This window comes from Narcine bancroftii, chromosome 12, assembly GCF_036971445.1.
Source record: "Narcine bancroftii isolate sNarBan1 chromosome 12, sNarBan1.hap1, whole genome shotgun sequence".
Lineage (NCBI taxonomy): Eukaryota > Metazoa > Chordata > Chondrichthyes > Torpediniformes > Narcinidae > Narcine > Narcine bancroftii.
Window position 1 is genome coordinate 7,417,090 of NC_091480.1, and position 20,249 is coordinate 7,437,338.

Genomic DNA, 20,249 nt, shown 5'->3' on the forward strand with positions numbered 1-20,249 from the left:
GTCCATTTTATTTCCTGGTGGGATTGAGTTTTGGGGAAGAAGACAATCCTGAGGTAAACAAGAGAGACTGCAGATGCTGGAGGCAGCATCCATGGAAGGCAATATATAGTTAATGTTTTGGACTGATACCTTCATTAGAAAGGCAAGTTTCTCTGCTGCCCTTTTTTGTGGTAGAGGTTTTAGAGGCTTTCCACCGGAGTTCAGAACAGTGAGGCCATTATAATTTGTGTTGTTGAATCCACTTCTCAAGATAAATACGGCTTGAAACAATAACTCTAAGCTGTCTTTGAAGAATCATTTATGAAAATAAACTTGGGCATCATCTTTGGTCCTCCTCAGGACTTGGAATTCTTTGACTTAAGTCACTGGGTAGTACTCAAGTGGGCAGTCACATTTCATGCCACATGTACGTATAGAAACCTGAGAAACAAGAAGTTGGCCATAAACTCCCTCTGATTTGGGAAGATTAGGCTGGGTGTTGCTATGGAGTTGATGTCTTTGCACAGTTTCAGAATGATGGTAGGCATGAGCTCAGAGTAGTACACAATATAAATAGTAGCCATCTGGCCCATCGTACCTGCTCTACCATTCAACAAAATTATGCCCGACTTGACCATGGACTCAACTCCACTAACGACTTTCCCCCACAAACCTCAATTTTCCTACTATGCAAAATGTGTGCCGTGAAAATATTTAATGAGGGAGCCTCTACTCTTTGTTGGACAGAGCATTGCACCTCATCTGTCTTAAATCTACACTGCTGAATCTTGAGGCTATGTCCCTTAATTTTAGTCTCACCTGTCAGTGGAAACAACTTCCCTGCTTCTATCTCATCTATTCTGTCATAATTTTATGATTCTGTATGATCCGCTCTCATTGTTCTAAATTCCCAGGTGACAATCTCTCCTCCAGAATCAATGTGGTGAACCTCCTCTGCAACATCTTCAAAACCAGTACATTTTTTCTCAAGCAAGGAGGCCAGAATTGCACTTAGTACTCCAGGAGAAGCATCAGTATTCTACATTTGCACCAAAACCTCCCTGCTCTTAAATTCAAACACACTTACAATGAAGGGCAACCTTTAATTTGCCTTCTTGACTACCTGTTGCACCTGCAAAACAACCTCTCATGAATCGATGTTCAAGAGTGAATATTCCACGACAATGTTTTTAAATATATCACCAGTTCAATATTTCCTGTTCTGTTATGATTTTGAAGACAAATGGGAACTTACATTTTGTTTGAGTCATTTTCTCCATAAAGCCAGCCATCTTTTTCTTCTGGTATTAGAAGTGTTAGTATATCCCCTTCTGCAAAACTCAACATAGTCTTGTTATTGCCTGCTGTGTGTGGAAAAATGCTCTTCACCTTTGGTCTCTGAACCATATTCAGTCCAGTTGCAACAGAAATGGATCTTGATAGACTGCCATCCTCTGAGGAGGGGCGGAAAAAAATAAAAGTTTATTACAAGATCATCTTCTCAATACCAATATCATCCATAACTGAATGTATTCACAAATTCAATAATTTAACTTTCAATTCAGTACACCTTTGAACATCACAAGATTGTTAAAAGCAATCAAGCGACATTTCAAGTTCCATATAAAGGTTTATATTTAAAACAGAAGGAAAACAAAGTTCAGATTCACAATCCAAATGTTACACCATAAATTTTTATGTTGAACCACTATATAGAATGAATAAGCAAAAATTTCAAACATTTCAAGAGTTTGATGTCATCACTTTAAACAGAAGGGTGTACTTCCAATTTATTTTCCACTGCAAGATTTTGATTTGCATGTTTCTTCAACATCTAATTGCAAACTCCAGAATTCTGAGATTTCCTGAAAATGAAACAAGCTGCCTCCAGAATTATATAAAAAAATACCCCCTTCGGCAGAGAATTAGCATCTGAAGTTATTCAAACCTGCTCGATTGTTTTGCAAAAAAAATCAGAATTAATCACAAAAGCAGATCACCTCTACGAGGTAACCACACTAATTGAAATAACTTTGTATTGGTGAAAGGCACTTAAACTGCTAAATAAATTCTATTGCCATCATACTCACTGAAGCAGCACATCAAGATCTATCAACACTTTTGAAATCACTAAATATCTCACTGCTATTTGAGATACAAGTTTGGACACAAATGCATGGAACTACTTCTCCTCCCACCCCCATCCCCCCTCCTTTGCACTGTGTCAGGTTACACACCTTCTCCACATTTAACAAAACTACAATGCATAGAGCACATGAAAAAACAAACCAGGCAAACTTGCTTGGACTCTACTGATGCTGCTCTTGTTAAATTCCACTCCTTACCTGCAGTGGCGTCACTAGGGTTGGTGTCATCCAGTGCGGTAACTCATGGTGTCACCCCTCCACCACCCTCCATGATGTCACTCCTCCAGTACCAGACCATACAGAATCCTTAGTAATATTTTTTGAACTAATGTTACTTGTAAATCCCATAGATCACTGAATATGAGATAGACAACAGACTCGCCAAGGCAAATAGCGCCTTTGGAAGACTACACAAAAGAGTCTGGAAAAACCACCAACTGAAAAACCTCACAAAGATTAGTGTATACAATGCCAATAGTAGTGAGATAAACAACTAGCAAAATTAAAATTACACCTTTAAGTTACAATATACTTCATTCTCAAAAATGTTATTGATAGAGATTCACAAATACTAATTACCACGATATTGTAGCCAAAACACAAAACAACAGAAAATTTGACAAAAGCAGCGACTATAAAAACTCCAGCAGCAACGAAAACAACAGCGCGTGCTTGTAAAGTGTGCAGACAAAACCACATGATTTGAAGCATCTTAGTCATTGGGTAATAATGACAGCTCTGGCCAGAGTGCATTAGAAGGTTCAAAAATTAAATGAGCATAGAGTTTTAGCCTTTTAGGTATATTGATATATGTAAGATGGGCTTACGAAAAATGTTTTTGTTGTTGTAACTACAGGATTATTTTCATTAAAAAAAATACATTTCTGCTGAGACACTGCACAAAAATTTTAGAGACAGTCATTTTGGTGTCACCCATTGTGGTCTGCCTGCACCCCCCTAGTGACACCACTGCTTACCTGTAGAATCAGTATTTCTTTCAATAGGGGCCATACGATGGGCATTCGGATTGTTGAACATATCTGGCAGAGGACTTTTTTGAATTCTTCCGGGAGGAGCTGGTGGTATTTTTAAACTATTCTGTATCGCAGCATCATGCACCTAGAAAACCATTTTATCATCATTATCTGCTTGTTCATGTGATATGGTCTGGTATATTTTAATTAAAATATTTCTTGTTCAGGTCTTCATTCGTCCTTACAGTCACGTTAGAGAACAAGGGCTTGATGTACCTTGTTAAAAGATGGAAACTTGATTACCTTTCCTTGGAAAAACACAAATGCTGGAGGATTTCAGCTGACCTCACAGGGTTCATAGGAGGCAAAAATATATAATCGACATTTCAAGTTGAGCCCTTCCAGGTACTGTACAAGTAAAAAGCAGACAGGCACCTGAATTAAAATGCTGGGGAGAGGGGAAGCAAGGACAGGGGAGAAGTACAGACCACTGTTGACAGTACAGAAAATTTTGAATTGTCAAGTCAGTCATCTGATCCAAAAACGATTAAGCATGCCCTCCATATGCTGAAGAGAAAACTTAAGGGGACAAGCCCTCGAAAGAAGCAGGAGCTGAAGATGGCTGCAGTAGAGACCTGGCAGAGCATTATCAAAGAAGATACTCAGCACCTGGTGATGCAGATGATTCTGACTCCAAGCAGTCATGCTTGTAAGGGATATGTACTAAACAGGATTGCTTTAACATACATACCATTGTTATGTCCCAAATAGTATGGTGTCGTGAAATGAGGGGACTATGTATAAAAAGTGCTGTAATTCTACATGGCCAAATTAAAATACACATAAATACTATTTAATAACATCTGGAATGTGCTCTTTAATTACATATGAATTGTTTGATTACAAATTTAAAACTGTGCTCCACAGATTTAAATGGAAAATAAATGGAAAAAAGGGTCTTTATCCCAAACATTATGGAGGGCATTGTACATCTTTACCTGCTATGGATGTTGCAAAACCTGCTGATTTTCTCCAGCATTTCTGTGTTTTTACTACAATCACAGCAACTGCAGACTTGCATGTTTCACTACCTTTCCTTGGACATCAGAAGGGAAACACGTTAAAATGCAATTTATTAGAATACAAAACCATAATACATTAGACCCACCAGTATTGCATTAATAACTGGAAAATAATGTTATTACTGTACTAGAAACAAACAAGTACATGATAATCTGGTATCAACCAGCTGCCATCACTTGGAGTCAATTCTGCCTCATTGGCTTTAAGATTTGTTCTTTTAAAAATTAAAGTGCACTTAAAATTAAGGAAGATTTCTGTAAAGTTTAAAAGTGAGGGAAACCTGATTCTTTCTGCAGAAATACTAGAAAAATAAAGCTACTTAGCAATTCCAAAATCACAAACATAAAAAGTTCCCCCCCCACACAAAAATTTTCTGACGCTCCTGCTGTTTTTAAACAGCTCCAACTTCTATTCAGTTTTAAAACTTGTAGAATTATACAGAAACAAAACTTTTCACAGGAATTTATTTTAAACAAACTGCAACTAGTTGCTTGAGGATCAATCTTCTATTCTGTCAATACTCCCAGTCTCTTACACAAGTCTTGTATCACAAAACACCATCACACCCTTATGCGACTTTTAACATCGACAAAAGTTTGGTCAAATATTTACTGAGTAGTGAATATCTCCTTCAAGAATTTTATGAGTTATTAACTCAATAACTTCCCTTAGTTACAGGAAAATATCCATCAACAAAGCCATGCGCAAATCTTAAATTTTAGGGGTTTCTAAAGAAAAGTTTAAAAGTTCCTAATTTGAAAGATAACACAACCAAACTGATGCATTTCAAATTCTGCATGAAGGAGTTTATTTTTAAACTTAATATTGCTGGAACTTTAAGGTGCTAAACCTTTCCTTTATTAGAACATTATTTACAAATGGACCAACTAAAATTTCACTCGTGCTTTATGCAGAGTTCTATGGTCATCCTCTCCACTCTTGGGCAAAAAAAATGAAAAGGTAATCAAGAAGATCTTCCTCATATACATCCTACTTGTGTGGATACTGGGTAAGAAGACAACTCGCTCATCTATGAAGCTCACTTTGATCACTTGCTTATAACGATGCAAGAAGAAAGGTTACAGGCTCCGTATCAGTAAGCTTCATTTATGGAAAATGTTCTCCAGCGTGTCAACACCTCCAGGAGAGAAATATGGGAGAAATAACTTCATATTGCCATCTCTTCATTAGTCCTGGGACTCCTTTCAACCCAAAGGTTAAAGGCTCCGTATCAGTAAACTTCATTTATGGAAAATGTACTCCAGCATGTCAACACCTCCAGGAGAGAAATATGGAAGGGAGAAATAATTTCATATTGCCATCTCTTCATTAGTCCTGGGACCCCTTTCAACCCAAAGGTCAAATGGACCAGCCAGGCAAATACTGTCACCACAAGAACTGGTCCAAGGCTCATACCACGCGTTGAATAATTTACCTGCCTAAAACTTGAAGCATTTATACCAGGCCCAACTAGCGCTGTGATAAAATACTTTCCACTTGCTAAAATGAGTGCATCTCCAACAACTCAAACACCTCAACACCATCTAGGTACTCCAAGCTCTACCTTAAATATTCAATCCAATCACAGGTACATAGTGGCTGCAATAAATATAATCTACATAATATTTTGCAGTTGCTTTCAAGCTATTCGTGTACCATCTTCCAAACCTATAATTTCAACCATTATTTCCTTTCAACTCAAGAGTCTATAATTCAGCCCATCAAGTTTATGCCTCTCAGTGTTCCCATCAATCCTATTTTCCAAGTTACTTTCTGTAACTTATCTCAAAAACACCAGCCCATGCACCTACATTAGGGGCAATTAACTTTCCAACCAGTGCATCTTTGGATGCGAGAGGATACCAGGCTCCTCATTTGAACCCATATATTGGCAGGTAAAGTATGCTAACTTCACACAGACAGTAGAGATGTGTATCAAACCCAGCTCGCAAGAACCTAGCCAGCTACACTATCTCGTTTCCCTCTGTCTCCTTTCACAGAGCCAATGTCAATTCTCACCACTCTTCTTATTATCACATTTAATTAACATCTTTTTGTTGGTCTGGACTCCTGCCCCAGCCAGTCTTCAGTCTCTTAATTTTTACGCCTTCTTGTTCTCTGTTTATTCCTTGAAGGCGGCTCAGGCTCAAAACATCAGTAATATATCTTTACCTCCTATGGATCTTGCAAGGCCAGCTGAGTTCCTCCAGCATTTCTGTGTGTTTGTACTACAATCATAGCATTTGCAGACTTTTGTGTTTCACAGCTGCATCATTTGCAGAACCATTAGGCTGCCCAAGACATGACAGACAGGAGAGACTGCAATCACTAGGTGTTGCTGGTGGGGGGGAATGGAGCACCAATGAGGTGGACTGTTTGGTCTCACTTGGCATACCACCAGGACCATGGCAACAAATGTATGCCATCTCATTTTTAAAATTCTTGCTGTTAAATTACTGCTGAATCTAAACCCTGGAACTCCCTCAAGAGCAGTGTGGGACTTCCTTCACTGCAACTATTGCAGAAATCTAAGGTAGTTCACCACTACTTTCTCAGGGGCAAATGGAGATGAGCAATAAATTATGTCTTGTCAGCATGGCCAGATCCCCCAAAAATGAATAAAAGACCTCGCATGTAAAAGTAACACATGCCAGTCAATTATCCTTTCATCAATAGAATGCTTCGAGTAAACTTGTTAATGAATTTCTAAAAATGTTTACATTAACACCAATACTTTGTTTGCTAGTCTTTATTACATATGTTTTTAATAACAAAACTAATAAGACTTGTTTATGGTGGAGTGGACTAGAGGGGCTGAATGGCCTATTTCTGCTCATATCTTTAGATTTAGGCATACAGCATGGAAACAGGCCATTTCCATGCCATCCAATTTTTATCCAATTAACCTACACCCCCGGTACCTTTTGAAGTGTGGGAGGAAACCGGAGCCCTTAGGGAAAACCCAAGGAGAGATGGGGAGAACGGAGAAAATTTTTGGGTCTCATTTCATACTCATTTGTCATTACTAACCATATGGAAACACACTAGAATAAATATGTAAATCACACTACCTTCCAAAATATCTTTCGTGAACATGAATAAGAGGCAGTGCACTGTTGTGCACCGAGACCAATCGAGTTAACCCCCATCTCTCAGCTCTTAATCTGAGTACTAGAAGTTAAACCAGTTTCAGGAAGACGTAATCCAAGATGAATCTTACTTCAATTGGCTCAAAAATCTCAGACAGGCATTAGGATATAATTATCACTGGTGCAGTCTCAGTCTTCAAACTTTTGTCCTTTTGCACAGATCTTCCCGTCACAATCTGCCCCCTTCACTTACTCACACAATTTCATGATGCAAGCTTCCCATCCTTGGTTTAGTAACCTCCCATTCAGTCAACATTTTCCTGTACTACTGGAACTACATCCCTGAACAGCTTCCTACAGTTCTTACTTCTTCACATCTTTGAAGAGTTTACACATGAACATTCAAATGAAAACCATCCCACCCAGCGCCTTAAAACGGTTCTGTGTTTTAATAAGATTGTGGCTGGCTTGATTGCAACTTTCAAATTTTTGCTCACCAAGAATCTATTTCCTCCACTTTTAAAATATGACACTGTTTCCTCCACCCTTTGAGGAAAGGGTTCCAAAGACCCACCACCTTCAGAGAGAGAAAAAAATCTTATCTCTGCCTTAAATAGTATTTTAACAGGGGCACCTATTTTAGGTCCTTCAGAAGAAACATTATCTATTTCCAGCTCGTCCAGACGCTCACAAATATCAGCAGGTACAAGCCTAACTTGTCTAATCTTTCCTCACAAGGCACTCTGCCAGGCATTAGGTCCGGTAAACCTCTTACGGGCACTTTGTCTGTCCTGTGAAAATTGTGCCTTAATGAAATCTCTTGAGAATGCAGGGCAAGGCAATCCAATATACCCTTTTATAGCAGTCCTACCTTCTGAGAAATCGATCTGATTAATCTATGGTGCACTTCTTTTGTGAGAAATATTTCATCTCTCTGACAAGGAGTCCAAACCTTCACAATACATTCCAGGTGTGTTCCTACCAAGGCCCAAATATATATAGGAAGGGCACATTCAAAATCTGTTGCAATGAAGCTCAAAATGAAGTGTCACCTGTTTAAGAAAGATCATCCTCATTTTTTTTGAAGGATTCATTATATATGTGTTGCAGAATTCCTCTTCCATCAATGGCAATGGAAGAAGCAGCTTTGAATATTTGTTTAAAGCAAAAGGTGAAGGGTAACTAGAAATAGAGTCAAGGTTAGATTTTTAAAAAAATTACAAGGCAAGTTTGAGAGGCTGTGTCACCACTTCTGCTTCAAAGTTTAACAGAAAATTACAGATAATAACACGGGAAAGGTATTTTAATAAGCATTTCTCTCCTCCTCCTGTCAAAGTTAGCTACTCACAGGGTATCTTCCTATCATTGGAGAAGGTTGAGGAGTTTTGGGTAGATACGATGGGAAGCTACTCTCATCTTCATTCAAAAAGTCCGGCACCTTTGTGGCATCCAAACACTTCTCCTGCCAAGTAACTATCTTGGCGCGAAGAAGTCCATTAGCCTAAGCGAAAATAAAATTATATAATGGTTATTAAACGGAAATGATATATATTTCTATAAAACGATCTAAGAAAGCAAGAAGTGTGTTATATGGTTATAATAATACACAAACATCAACAGTTATGCATTATTTGCTTTTTCTCAGCTGAAGTCTAACTCATTTCCCTAGTCATCATTTTTATCCCTTGTAATTGAACCAGATAGCTGTTAAATTGGGGCACTGTGTCTGACCCAGAGATGCATTTTACTGAAAGGATCTGAAAATAGTTGCACTCTCATTTTTGAACTGCTCTTTTACAGTGTGTTCCCAGAGCAGGAGAAAAGTTGGAAAGGCCTTCTGTCTTAAGTTTTGGCTTTATTTTCTCATCCAAACAAAATGCACCCAGCAACAAGTTGCATATAGATTCTGAATATGGCACCTGATCCATAAACACTTGCTTCGTGTTTGCAGCTAATACCACCTGTTGCTTAAACTCTTAACTATTTCATTATTTCTGGACTTAACAATAATGAACATCCAAAGTGTTTTTAACCCCAGTATTGCATATCAATGGAAATGGCATTTGCTACTATGTATATTGGGTCTCAATCCAACAATGCAATACTAAAATCTTGTTTTCAAATCACTTCTGGCCCAAACTCTACCTCATTTCTGCAACCTCCACCAGCCTCACACAAGTTGGAAGTCTCTTCATTTCTCCTATCTGGTCTTTACAATACTGATTTTAGTTTCTCCAGCATTGGATATTGCGCTTTCAGTTGTCTTGATACCAGACTCATTTCCAGCTCCCATGACTTCATTTCCCCTCTATCTCACTGGCCCACTTTAAAATCGACATCATTAACCACAATTTCGATCATATGTCAATATCTCCTTCCGTTCGTGTCAATTTTTCAAACATTGATAATCAAGTCAAGTTTCTTGTCATCTGATTGTACAAGTATAACCCGACGAAACAGTGTTCTCCGATCCTCAGTGCAAAAACATGCAAATACACAACTAGAGGTAACACACATACAGACAAATAATACCACATGCAGACAAATAGTATATCTAGAGAAATAAATAAATATTGTTTTCAACAAATGACAGTCTTGCATGGGTGCTGCGAGCAGTTCCTCTGGTCGTTCTGCATTCTCACTGCCTGTGGGAAGAAGCTGTTCCTCAGCCTGGTGGTGCTGGCTCTGATCCTCCTGGATCTCTTCCCTGGTGGGAGCAGCTGAAAGATGATGTGTGCAGGGTGGAAAGGATCCTCAACGATTTTGTGCGCTCTCTTCAGTCAACAATTGCGGTAGATCACGTCCATTGTGTGTGGGGGGGGCGGGGGGGGAGACTGCAGTGATCCTCTCTGTGCATTTGACATTTGACCTCTAATCTATTTCTCTGCAGGTGTTAGGAGATATTATGTGAGAAGCATTATACAATGCTTTTTATATAACATCTCAGAACACCTGATCCATAAAGACTGCCATATACAGAATCTATATGCAACTTGTTGCTGGGTGCATTTTGTTTAAATGAGAAAATAAAGTCAAAACTTAAGACAGGAGGCCTTTCCAACTTTTCTCCTTCTCTGGGAACACACTGTAAAAGAGCAGTTCAAAAATGAGAGTGCAACTATTTTCAGATCCTTTCAGTAACATATTTTGATCTCAATTTTAATGCTTTCCAATACATTAGAAAAGAAAAATGCAGTAGTTTCATAGTTCTTTATACAGACCTTTTCATGATAATTGCTTAGATCTTGGGAAAAATTGCAATGCTTGTCTGCTAGGAAGCAGAATCGTCTTTTTTCTTCAAGTAAAGCCTCTTTGCAGCCTTCATTGATGAACCTCTGAATGTCATTTTCTCTTGTACTGATAGTTGCTAGAAACTGAAAAAATGCACAAATGTAAGCTTTTTTTCTTTCACAAATTGTACAGTAATTTTCCCCAGGTCACAATTATTAGTTCCTGGCTTGTTCTAAAATTAATTTTCTGGATATTTTGCCACATTTTCAAACACAATTACTTCAAGTGGAAGTTATTTCTTAAAATAACAATGTATTCTAGACATCATAATTTAAAAAAAACTCCAATTCGAAAGTAAATATTTCAGAAGCCTTAAAATGTTGTCGAAAATTGAACTGTGGAAATATGAGAGAAAACTCAGAGGGGACCAATTTAATATTAAAATCTTGCTCTCTCACACTTTGGTTTAAAGATTAAAGCAATTTGATTTATAAACAGAACAGCAATAATTTTGTCTTTTTTTATATAAACTTTGTCGTCAACTCAAAAAGATTGTCAATGAGGAACTATAGCTATAGATTTCTGATTATCAGTATACTGTCCCCATATATCCACACATTAATTTATATATGGTTTCTAGGTTGTTATTCCCAACTGTGAAATCTATTAACAGAACCAATTTGGAGGTAAAGTGCATACTTTCCAGTTCCTGGTTTCACTTCAAGGACAAATAGATGACAGTGACGTAAATCCATACCCTCTTAACGAAATAGGAATGCTTCCATGATTACACATAGAACTTTAAATTTATAAATCTACTTTTCACTAAAATGCAAGCCAGAAGTGTAATAAAGGATTAAGAATTCTAAAGAAAAATCTGAAATTGTACTAAAGCATTATAAACCTCATTAAAGTATAGTGAAAGATTACACAACAATAAACTACTGTATTCATTCACCAGAATTACCTAAATGTTGCTCTGTACATGAAGGAAATTGATAGAGCTGGGCAGCCTTAATCGATAGATAATTGTATTGGATAACTTAATGCTTTGCCAAAAGAGCAAGTCATCTCTGTATTGTAAGGTGCCAGTCCTAGCATTCATATGAAATTTGTCATTAAAATGATATTTACACAAAATTACAATGTACTCAAATTGAATTTAGCTTGAAACTAACTCAGTTGAGATTTGTCAGATTATACCAGGTATAGTGAGAAGCAGTCCAGCAAGCCAGCTCCAACATGCATACAGAAATACAAAGTAGAAGACTAACAATGTTACAGTGAAATGGTCAAGGGCAGAATGAGATCAGTATTATGAGGCTCATTTGGAGCATGATGGAAGTCTTTTAACCCATTGATATGTGATCATACCCTTTTAACCTTCTTCCTGACAGGGGGAGGGAGAATAGAGTGTGACTGGGGTGGGATGTTGGCTAACCTGACTGAGGCAGAAGGAAGTGTAGATGGAGTGGATGAAGAGGAGTAAAGTTGATGTGATGTTCTGAGCTGCTACTCCTCCATTATCAGACTTCTAAACAACCGTCAGAGACTCGCAAGAATTCTTACCTTGCACATTTTTTCCCGTAGTTGCAGTTTACATTTCTATCTTTTATATATGCATCTTTTTTCTTGAGTACAGTTTACATTACCGATAAGTAGAAATTCTGCTTGGCCCCATAGGAAAAAAGATCTCAGCATGTATTGTTATTATGCATGTACTCTGACAATAAATTTGAAGTCGACCTGGACTTGAACTGCATTCACCATGTATTGCTTCCTATGACTTCAGGAGCAGGCTCCTGTACCAGCTAGGATACTTTTGATGGTGTTCCGGTAAAAGCTAATGAGGGGGCATGGAGAACCTGCTAAACTTCCCGTCTTCTAAGGAAGTAGTTGTTGGTGTGCTTTCTTGATCAACATGATCAGACATTGGAAATATTTAACCCCAAGATCTTGATGTCATCTACAGTCTTCGCTTCAACACCATTGATGTGAACGTGGGAGGGGGGCTCTAACCCCTTCTCCCCCCCAACTCCTTAAGTCATCTATGGTCTTCGCTTCAACGCCATTGATGTGAACGTGGGAGGGGGGCTCTAACCCCTTCTCCCCCCCAACTCCTGAAGTCATCTACGGTCTTTGCTTCAATGCCATTGATGTGAACGTGGGAGGGGGGCTCTAACCCCTTCTCCCCCTAACTCCTGGTCTATAATCATGACAAGAGGGCAACTGAACATTTTCAAGGAATTGAAAATTTGAGCTTTCATCTTTTTTGCTGTAAAAAAATCTCAATGAATTTAACTTTTCTAATTGTTTGCTTGACAATAGGCTATATGATTCTGGTAAAGATGAGTAATTATCAGTCATAACAGGAAATAACTATTCTAACTAACGTGGTGGATGTTACTGGTATCTACTGCATATCTGGTTAAACTCAGGAATGTCAATCATAAACTGAGTAAACACCTTTAATATCATCACTTCCCCGCCCTTTCCTTCCATAACTCAGTTGCTGTTTTCTCAGGTGGGGAAATAAAAGCATTAAAATTGATCTTGCAGAGTTGGTAAGCACCACCCATAGATAAAAGAGTGGGATAAAATCAAATGAAATGTTGTCAGTGATCAACAAGATTTAAATCCATGAGGAAGGAAGTAAACCTAAAGTGTAAACTAAAAAGAAACTCTGCAACAGTTTGGAGGAATTCATTCCTTTTTAAGAAGATTTCTAAACTGTTGATATTTAGAAAGTGTCCATTGTTAACAATATATAATTTAAATATTCCACAGTAAAATATGTACACAATAACCCAACCATAAACTTGCAAACCAGGAAGTTGACATTTAGCCTATTGTTCCTGTGTCAGCTCTTTGAAAGTTTTCATAATTTTAATCTAATATGCTATAGGTGCCAACTCTCAGGACAAGAATAAACTCCAGAGGGTGGTTAACTCGGTCTGCGGCAATACAGGCACCAGACTTCACTCCATCAAGGACGTGAACATGAGGTGTCTTAAGAAGGCAGCTTCTATCCTCAAAGCATGCCCTCTTCAATTTGCGACCATCAGGAAAAAGGTACAGGAGCCTAAAGATAAGTACTAAATGGCACAAGGACAACTTCTTCCCCACTGCCATCAGATTCTTGAATAAGCAATAATGTTATGAACCAAAGACACCGTCTTACTCTCATACACCACTGTTATTCATTTTCTCACAGTGAAATAGTAAGATGGTATAAAAAGAACGCACAGCTGTGGTGCTGTAAAACTCTGAATTTCATGACTTGTTCATGACATTAAATTCAGATTATAGATATTTCCTACAACCTTGCAAATGAGTCTTTTCAATTCTATTTGAGAGGTCCAACTAATGATTCCACCTCTTTTTCAGGTAGTGCTTGCTAATTATGAGCATTCCAAATGGGGAGGGAAAAAATCCTCAATTTAAATTCTTTTGCCAATTGCTTGGAAATTTTTCACCTCTTGTCATCAACTCAACCCACTTAGAGGAACCAGTATTACCCCATCAATTAGTCATTCTTAATGGAGGCCATACGGCCTACTGGATGCCACATCAAAGTAAAACCCTTGTTTTCTCGTCACATCACACAAAATATTTTTAATGCTTTTTATGTAGTCGGTAGGAGAGGGAAATGGAAGAAAAAAAACAACTGCTTCACAGGGAAGGGGGCCCATAAACTATGAGCAGAGTTCTAGAGGGGCATAGCTAGAAAAAGGTTGAGAATGGCTGAATTAGACTCCTGGTAGTTTTTTTCTACCTCAAGGAGAACATTCCCAACATCTCTCATCTAACCATTGAACTGAAGTCCTTCACTCCTACTACCATCCTGGTGAATCTCTAATTTCACTAATTTCGATTCACCTACCATGGCAATCTGCTTGGCATTAGGTCACCTAGACCACAAGAATACCAAAGTGCATCACATCACACTCATCCATGTAAAGATGTATCTGCTGCCTTTTTGGCCACTTCACCAAATTATCAATACATATTCTTTCAGGATTGAAGAGTACCTGATTAGAACAGAAATGCGCAGAAATTTCTTCAGTCAGAGGGTGGCAAATCTGTGGAATTTGTTGCGACAGGGGATTGTGGAGTCCAGGTCATTAGGTGTATCTAAGGCAGAGATTGATAGGTTCTTGATTAGCCAAGGTTATGGGGAGAAGGCCAGGCAGACAGGCTGAGTGGGAAAATGGATCAGCTCATGATTAAATGGCAGGGCAGACTTGATGGGCTGAATAGCTTCTTTTTGCTCTGATGTCCTATGTTCCTTTGAGGTCTGCTTTAATCTTCAGAAGTTATTACTTTCCCAAGTTTTCTAGCAGATACAGACTTTGAAACAATTCTCTTTACACCCGTCCAGCTAATTTCTGGGGGAGTCAGACGGTCTCGCAAAGGATTGTTTTCTATTTGGAAGATCAATTGAGTGGTTCTGCATTTTCTAGAATCCAGAAAAATGGGAGGAGTCTTATTGAAACCTTCACAATACTTTCACGGGCTTGACAGACAAAGTGTAAGGAGAATGTCTTGTTGGTGAAAAATCAAGCTTTAAGGGAAACAGTTTTCCCAGAATAAGGTGTAGGCTGTTTGGGTCAGTAATGAGCAGAAATTACTTCACGGAGGTTGATGAGTCTTTGTGTTCACTCAAAATAGACATCAATGCATGTTTTTGTTTTATGTAAATTCAAAGGATTTGAGGATAGAGCAAGAAAATGGCACTGAGGTAGATCAGCCGCATTCCTCATGAATGGTGGAGCAGGCTTAAAGGGTGGGAAAGTTACACACAAACAAGAATGAGAGTAGGTTTATTATATATTGTACTATTCATAAGATTATACTGATCTACCCAGAGCCTTGTCTTCACTTCTGTGGCAGTTGCCCACAGCCCTCAATTCTCCAATCTTTCAAAGGTTTACCCACTTTGTCTTTAAATACAGGTATGCACCACTTAATGTCCATTCAGGCAATGTCCAACTGCATATACATCCATCGTTTGTGGTCCCATAAGGTTCAGAACTCCTGATCAGAGAATGGAACATAGCAGTCGTAATCAGATGTACACAACTTCCTGCATGCAACATGCATCTCATGTCGGCAACTTTTTAAGATGGATGAAACCTCTGGAAGCAATAAGGAGGCCAAGCCAATGGCAGACTTTAAGGCTTTTAAAGACAGAGTGACAGTGTTGCTAGGAGGCAATATTGCAAATTAAAGCCATTTCTTATTTGGTGCAGTGAAAACCCCAGGGCTTTCAAGAACATTCACACACACACACACACACACACACACACACACACACACACACACACACACACACACACACACACACACACACACACACACACCTTACTGGTTATTACAGGAGCAATAAAAAGTCCTGGATCTCACAAATGCTGTTTCAGGATGCTCTTCTTGATTGCTACGCCAATGAAATGGAGAAGTACTGCTTGGAAAAGATTTTGCTAACTGTAGACAATGCTCCAGGACATCCCCCTTTCATTGGTGACCTCCACCCCAATATCAAAGCGGTGTTCTTCCCACCAAACACCACCTCTTTAATCCAGCCAAAGATCCAAGGGGTTATTGCAGCATTCAAGGCCTACTACCTGAGGAGGACCTTTGCTCAGGCTGTTGTTGCCATTGATGACGCTGGCAAGGCACTGAAGCAGTTCTGGAAGGAGTACAACATTTTCCCCTGCGTAAAGAACCTTGCTTGGGTCTGGGATGATGTGACCAAAAAGTGCATGATTGACATAGGGAAAAAAAAATCCTGAAGTATGCATGACTTTAAGGGAGTTTAAAAAAAAGATGAGATGGCAAGGATTAACAGAGCTGTTGTCAACATGGTAAACAACAACATGAACCTAGACATGAATGAAAGAGGACATTGAAGAACTCCGAGAGGTGGTTCCTGAAGAACTAACAAAGAGTTGCTGGAGCTAGAGGAAGAGTGAATAGCTGAAGAAGAGGTGAGGGAAAAGGAAACTGCAGAAGGAGAAGAAGAACAGGTGCAGAAAAGGTTCACTGTTAAGGAGTCAGCAAATTCTTTCCAGATCTTAACAGCTTGAAGAGATGGACCCAACCACTGAATGCTTTTCACCAAGAAGAATGCTCATGTAGTGGTTGCAGCATATAAAGAAATTTACGAAGAAAAGAAAAAGCAAACAACACTGGATAGATTCCTGAAGAAGCCAACACCTCCACACGAACAGCCTCAACCAGGTCCTTCAGGCATTACAGAGTGACAGTTCATCAACGGAGGTTATTCCACCTGAAACTCTTTCAATGGAATGCTATGAGGAAGTTGAGAACAGTGATGTCGATGATCCTGATCCTCTTTGTTCACTTGTATGTGATATAGGCTAAAAAACTGTTTACATAAAAGTTTAAAAAGTGAAAAAAAATTAAACCGTTCAATTTAGCGCAAGTCCAGTATCCCATATAGCTAAGTATATACAGTAATATAGAAATATATACAGTAATAGTGTTCACACAATGTCCAATGATCTAGTTTCCATGTTAGAGAATTTTTAAAAAAGCACCATTCTTTGTGAGAAATACAGAGGTATCTTAAACCAATGGGTGCAGTGGAGAAGGAGTTACAACTGCACAGTTCTCCCCACTTGAAGAAAAGAATCTGGTCATGACAATTGTTTGGCACGCACCCAATCATTAAATATCAAAATAATGAAGGTATACATTTCCATTTGTGAAATCTTGCCAAGAAACAAATCATAATCTTCCCATTCTTTTACATTTCACAGCTGTGGCTATTCCTTCCTATTTCAATTCCTTTTTCATTTGTCCTGATTTGTTGATTTTTGAAGCATTTTATATACCTTGACAATCCTGTGTAATTCATATTTAAAGATTGTACAATGACAAAATGCTTCCAAAAAAGAAACCAGAATTAGTCATGTCCCAAATGAGCAACTCACTGAAAAGTTAACACTTAATTCTCTCAATACTCTTGGATTATAATAGAATTGCATCAAACTTGAATTTCAACCCAGAATGACAAGGTTAACACTCACCTCTATTTCTTTATTTTGCTCTGCAGCTCATCATCTCCTCTCACCTTGTTCTAACCACCCACCCTCTTTCCTGCACCTCACTTTTGTTCCCCTCAGTTTTCCAGTTCAGATGCAATAACAACGGTTTCTCTCTGTGTCACCTGCTGAGTACTCCCAGCATCTTCAGATTGTTTCATATTTTCAGTACCTGCAGTTTAATGCTCTAATTGCCCTTCACGGTTCTCTGGGTTCAAGTTTAAAAGTCATCAACCCAAAACATTAATCTTATTTTCCTCAATCATCGTTGCCCAACCTGAAAGTTTCCACTATTTCTGTTTCTATTTCAGATGTGCAATATTTTGCTGAATGGTATAACTCTGAAAGCTGCTAATCAATGTAGGAGAGTGGCCAGTAAAGTGATTACAAACACACTGCCTTGATTACAATAAACAATTGCAATACTATGGACTTGGAAAGCAGATTTAGTGTTAAAATCCCCAGAGACTGTTCATGTGGAGGTTCCACTGGATCACCACAACACAGATTGTATCGATTCTGCCACAGCAGAGTTTTATTTTATCCTCTGCGTAAGAAATACTGGTGCCTTCTTCAATACTCCTCGCCTGTGAGAAATGTTTGTTCGTTTAATTTATAACTCAGACAATTTAAAGCGCACAGAAATGCTGGAGGAGCTCAGGCCGTCTCGCAGTGCCCAGAGGAAGTAGATATATTATTGATGTTTCAGGTCTGAGCCCTTCAAGGAAATTGATTCCTTGAAACATCGGTAATATGGCTTTACCTCCTATGGAGGCTGCGATACCACCCAAGTTCCTCCAGCATTTCTGAGCATTTTTATTAGAATCACAGGGTCTGCTGACTTTCGGATTTCACTCCCTGGAACTCAAACAAGCCCAATATGAATGAAAATAGTATTCTAACCCAAAGTCCATATATTTTCCAACTGGTAAACTCATACTTCTGTGCCTCAAGCAATCCTAATTTTAATCTTTATATGGATGAAAACTCATGTGCAACTCATATTTAAATATTGTATCCAAGAAATCGGTTTGAGCTATGTTCCAAATCTTTGAAAAGTTAACATTTTATACACCAAATACTATTGAACTAGAGGATAGGAACAAACCCGATTTTAGGCCCAGAACGACAAGGTTAACACTCACCTCCATTTCTTTATTTTCATATTTGTAGGCATTCTTTGTTCCTTGACTTTTTCTTCTCAGTTTTTTGAGTTCTGCTTGAGACTTTTCAAGAGAATCTAATTTAGTTCTGTGCTCCGTTTGGTACTTTTTAAGAGTTGCCTGAAAGAAAATGTGAACATGTTAATTGGCTTGCTAAAAGTGGCCAATTTGTTGTAACATTTGCACGGCATCAATTTGCTGCTGTTTTTTTTTACAGGGATTCTTTCCTCAACTCTGGCCCAACAATTATTCAATTCAATAAGCGTATTTCAGCACCATGTTTATTGATATTGCTAATATCCATTCTTGGATGGTGTTGCCATTCTATCTGTAAAAACAAATACATCTGGAAAGCAAATCATGCACCAGTAACCAGGGAGAAGCCCATCATTTTTGGAAGGAGGATTTTCTGAGATATGAACAAGGTTTTATATATCATGAAAAGTAAGTTTTAATTTTTTTTCTGTCATGGCTATGAGTAAGGAATTATAGGCATATTCTTGTTGCCCATGAAAACCTGCCGATAGCAAAATAAAAAAAAACCTCTTCTTCCTGTGAGTTTATAGAGCTTGATGCTGAAAATCAAAACAGAAACCCTTCAAGTTGTCGACACACCCAAGTACATAATTGTCTAGTGATATCTTTGAATCAAGACTGATTTCTGTAGTTTTGTGAAAAAGAAAGGTTCTGTCTGCATTGCTACATAATGACAGTCTTGCTTGTTTATTACTATTAAGCTTTATTACCCACAAATTATTTAATTATTGGCTTGTTGAAGTGGTCAATTTCTTGTCCAGTGAAACTACTTTTTTGGGCTCTTATTTCATCTATAAACTGGCTTCCTGTTTACATTTCAACAACATTCCACAAATAATGCACATTTAAATTGTTGGTCGAGGTACCAGAAAACAGAGTGGCTAATGTTGTACCTTTACTCAAAGGCTGCAAGAACACGGCAGGTAACTACACGTTGACGAGTGGTATCAGTGGTAGGAAAGTTACTGGAGGGAATTGAGAGAGACAGCATTTATCGAAATTTGGACAGCCAAGGATTGATTGGAGATTGTCAGTATGGGAAATAGTTTCTCATGAATTTTACTGGGTTTTCTTTGAAGAGAAGCCCAAGAAGATTGACAAAGACAGGGTGCAGATCTTGTCTACGTGGACTTTACCAATGTTTTTAAACAAGGTTCTGCATGGTCCAGAAGTATGATCACATGGCATCCAGGGTGAATTTTCCAATTGGATACTAAATTGGCTTGGTGGAAGGAATCAGAGGGTTGTTTGTTTCAGATCAGAAGCTTGTGACTGGTGGTGTGCTGCATAGATTAGTGCTGAGCCCACTGTTGTTTATCCATAACTATGAAGATTGTCCAAGGTTACAAATGGGAAAGTGGGCCAAGGTACGGCAGATGGAATTCAACACTAACAAGTCTGAAGTGAATTTCAATACAGATTAAATGACAAGGGTTTGGGGAGTATTGTATGAGAGAGAGACCAAGGGGAATGAGGAAAT

At 38.5% G+C, this 20,249-nt stretch overlaps 1 protein-coding gene across 2 annotated transcripts in view; it reads right to left on the reverse strand.

Moving 5' to 3' along the window:
• Positions 1-20,249, reverse strand: part of LOC138746861 (BAR/IMD domain-containing adapter protein 2-like 1) — a 108,716-nt gene that overhangs the window by 39,031 nt on the left and 49,436 nt on the right. For both annotated transcript variants that reach the window (XM_069905421.1, XM_069905422.1), the window contains exons 6-10: positions 18,716-18,853; positions 10,494-10,646; positions 8,621-8,773; positions 3,104-3,245; positions 1,235-1,433 (exon numbers count right to left, since the gene is read on the reverse strand). In XM_069905421.1, coding sequence (XP_069761522.1) covers positions 1,235-1,433; positions 3,104-3,245; positions 8,621-8,773; positions 10,494-10,646; positions 18,716-18,853 — 785 coding nt within the window. The remainder of the gene's footprint in view (positions 1-1,234; positions 1,434-3,103; positions 3,246-8,620; positions 8,774-10,493; positions 10,647-18,715; positions 18,854-20,249) is intronic.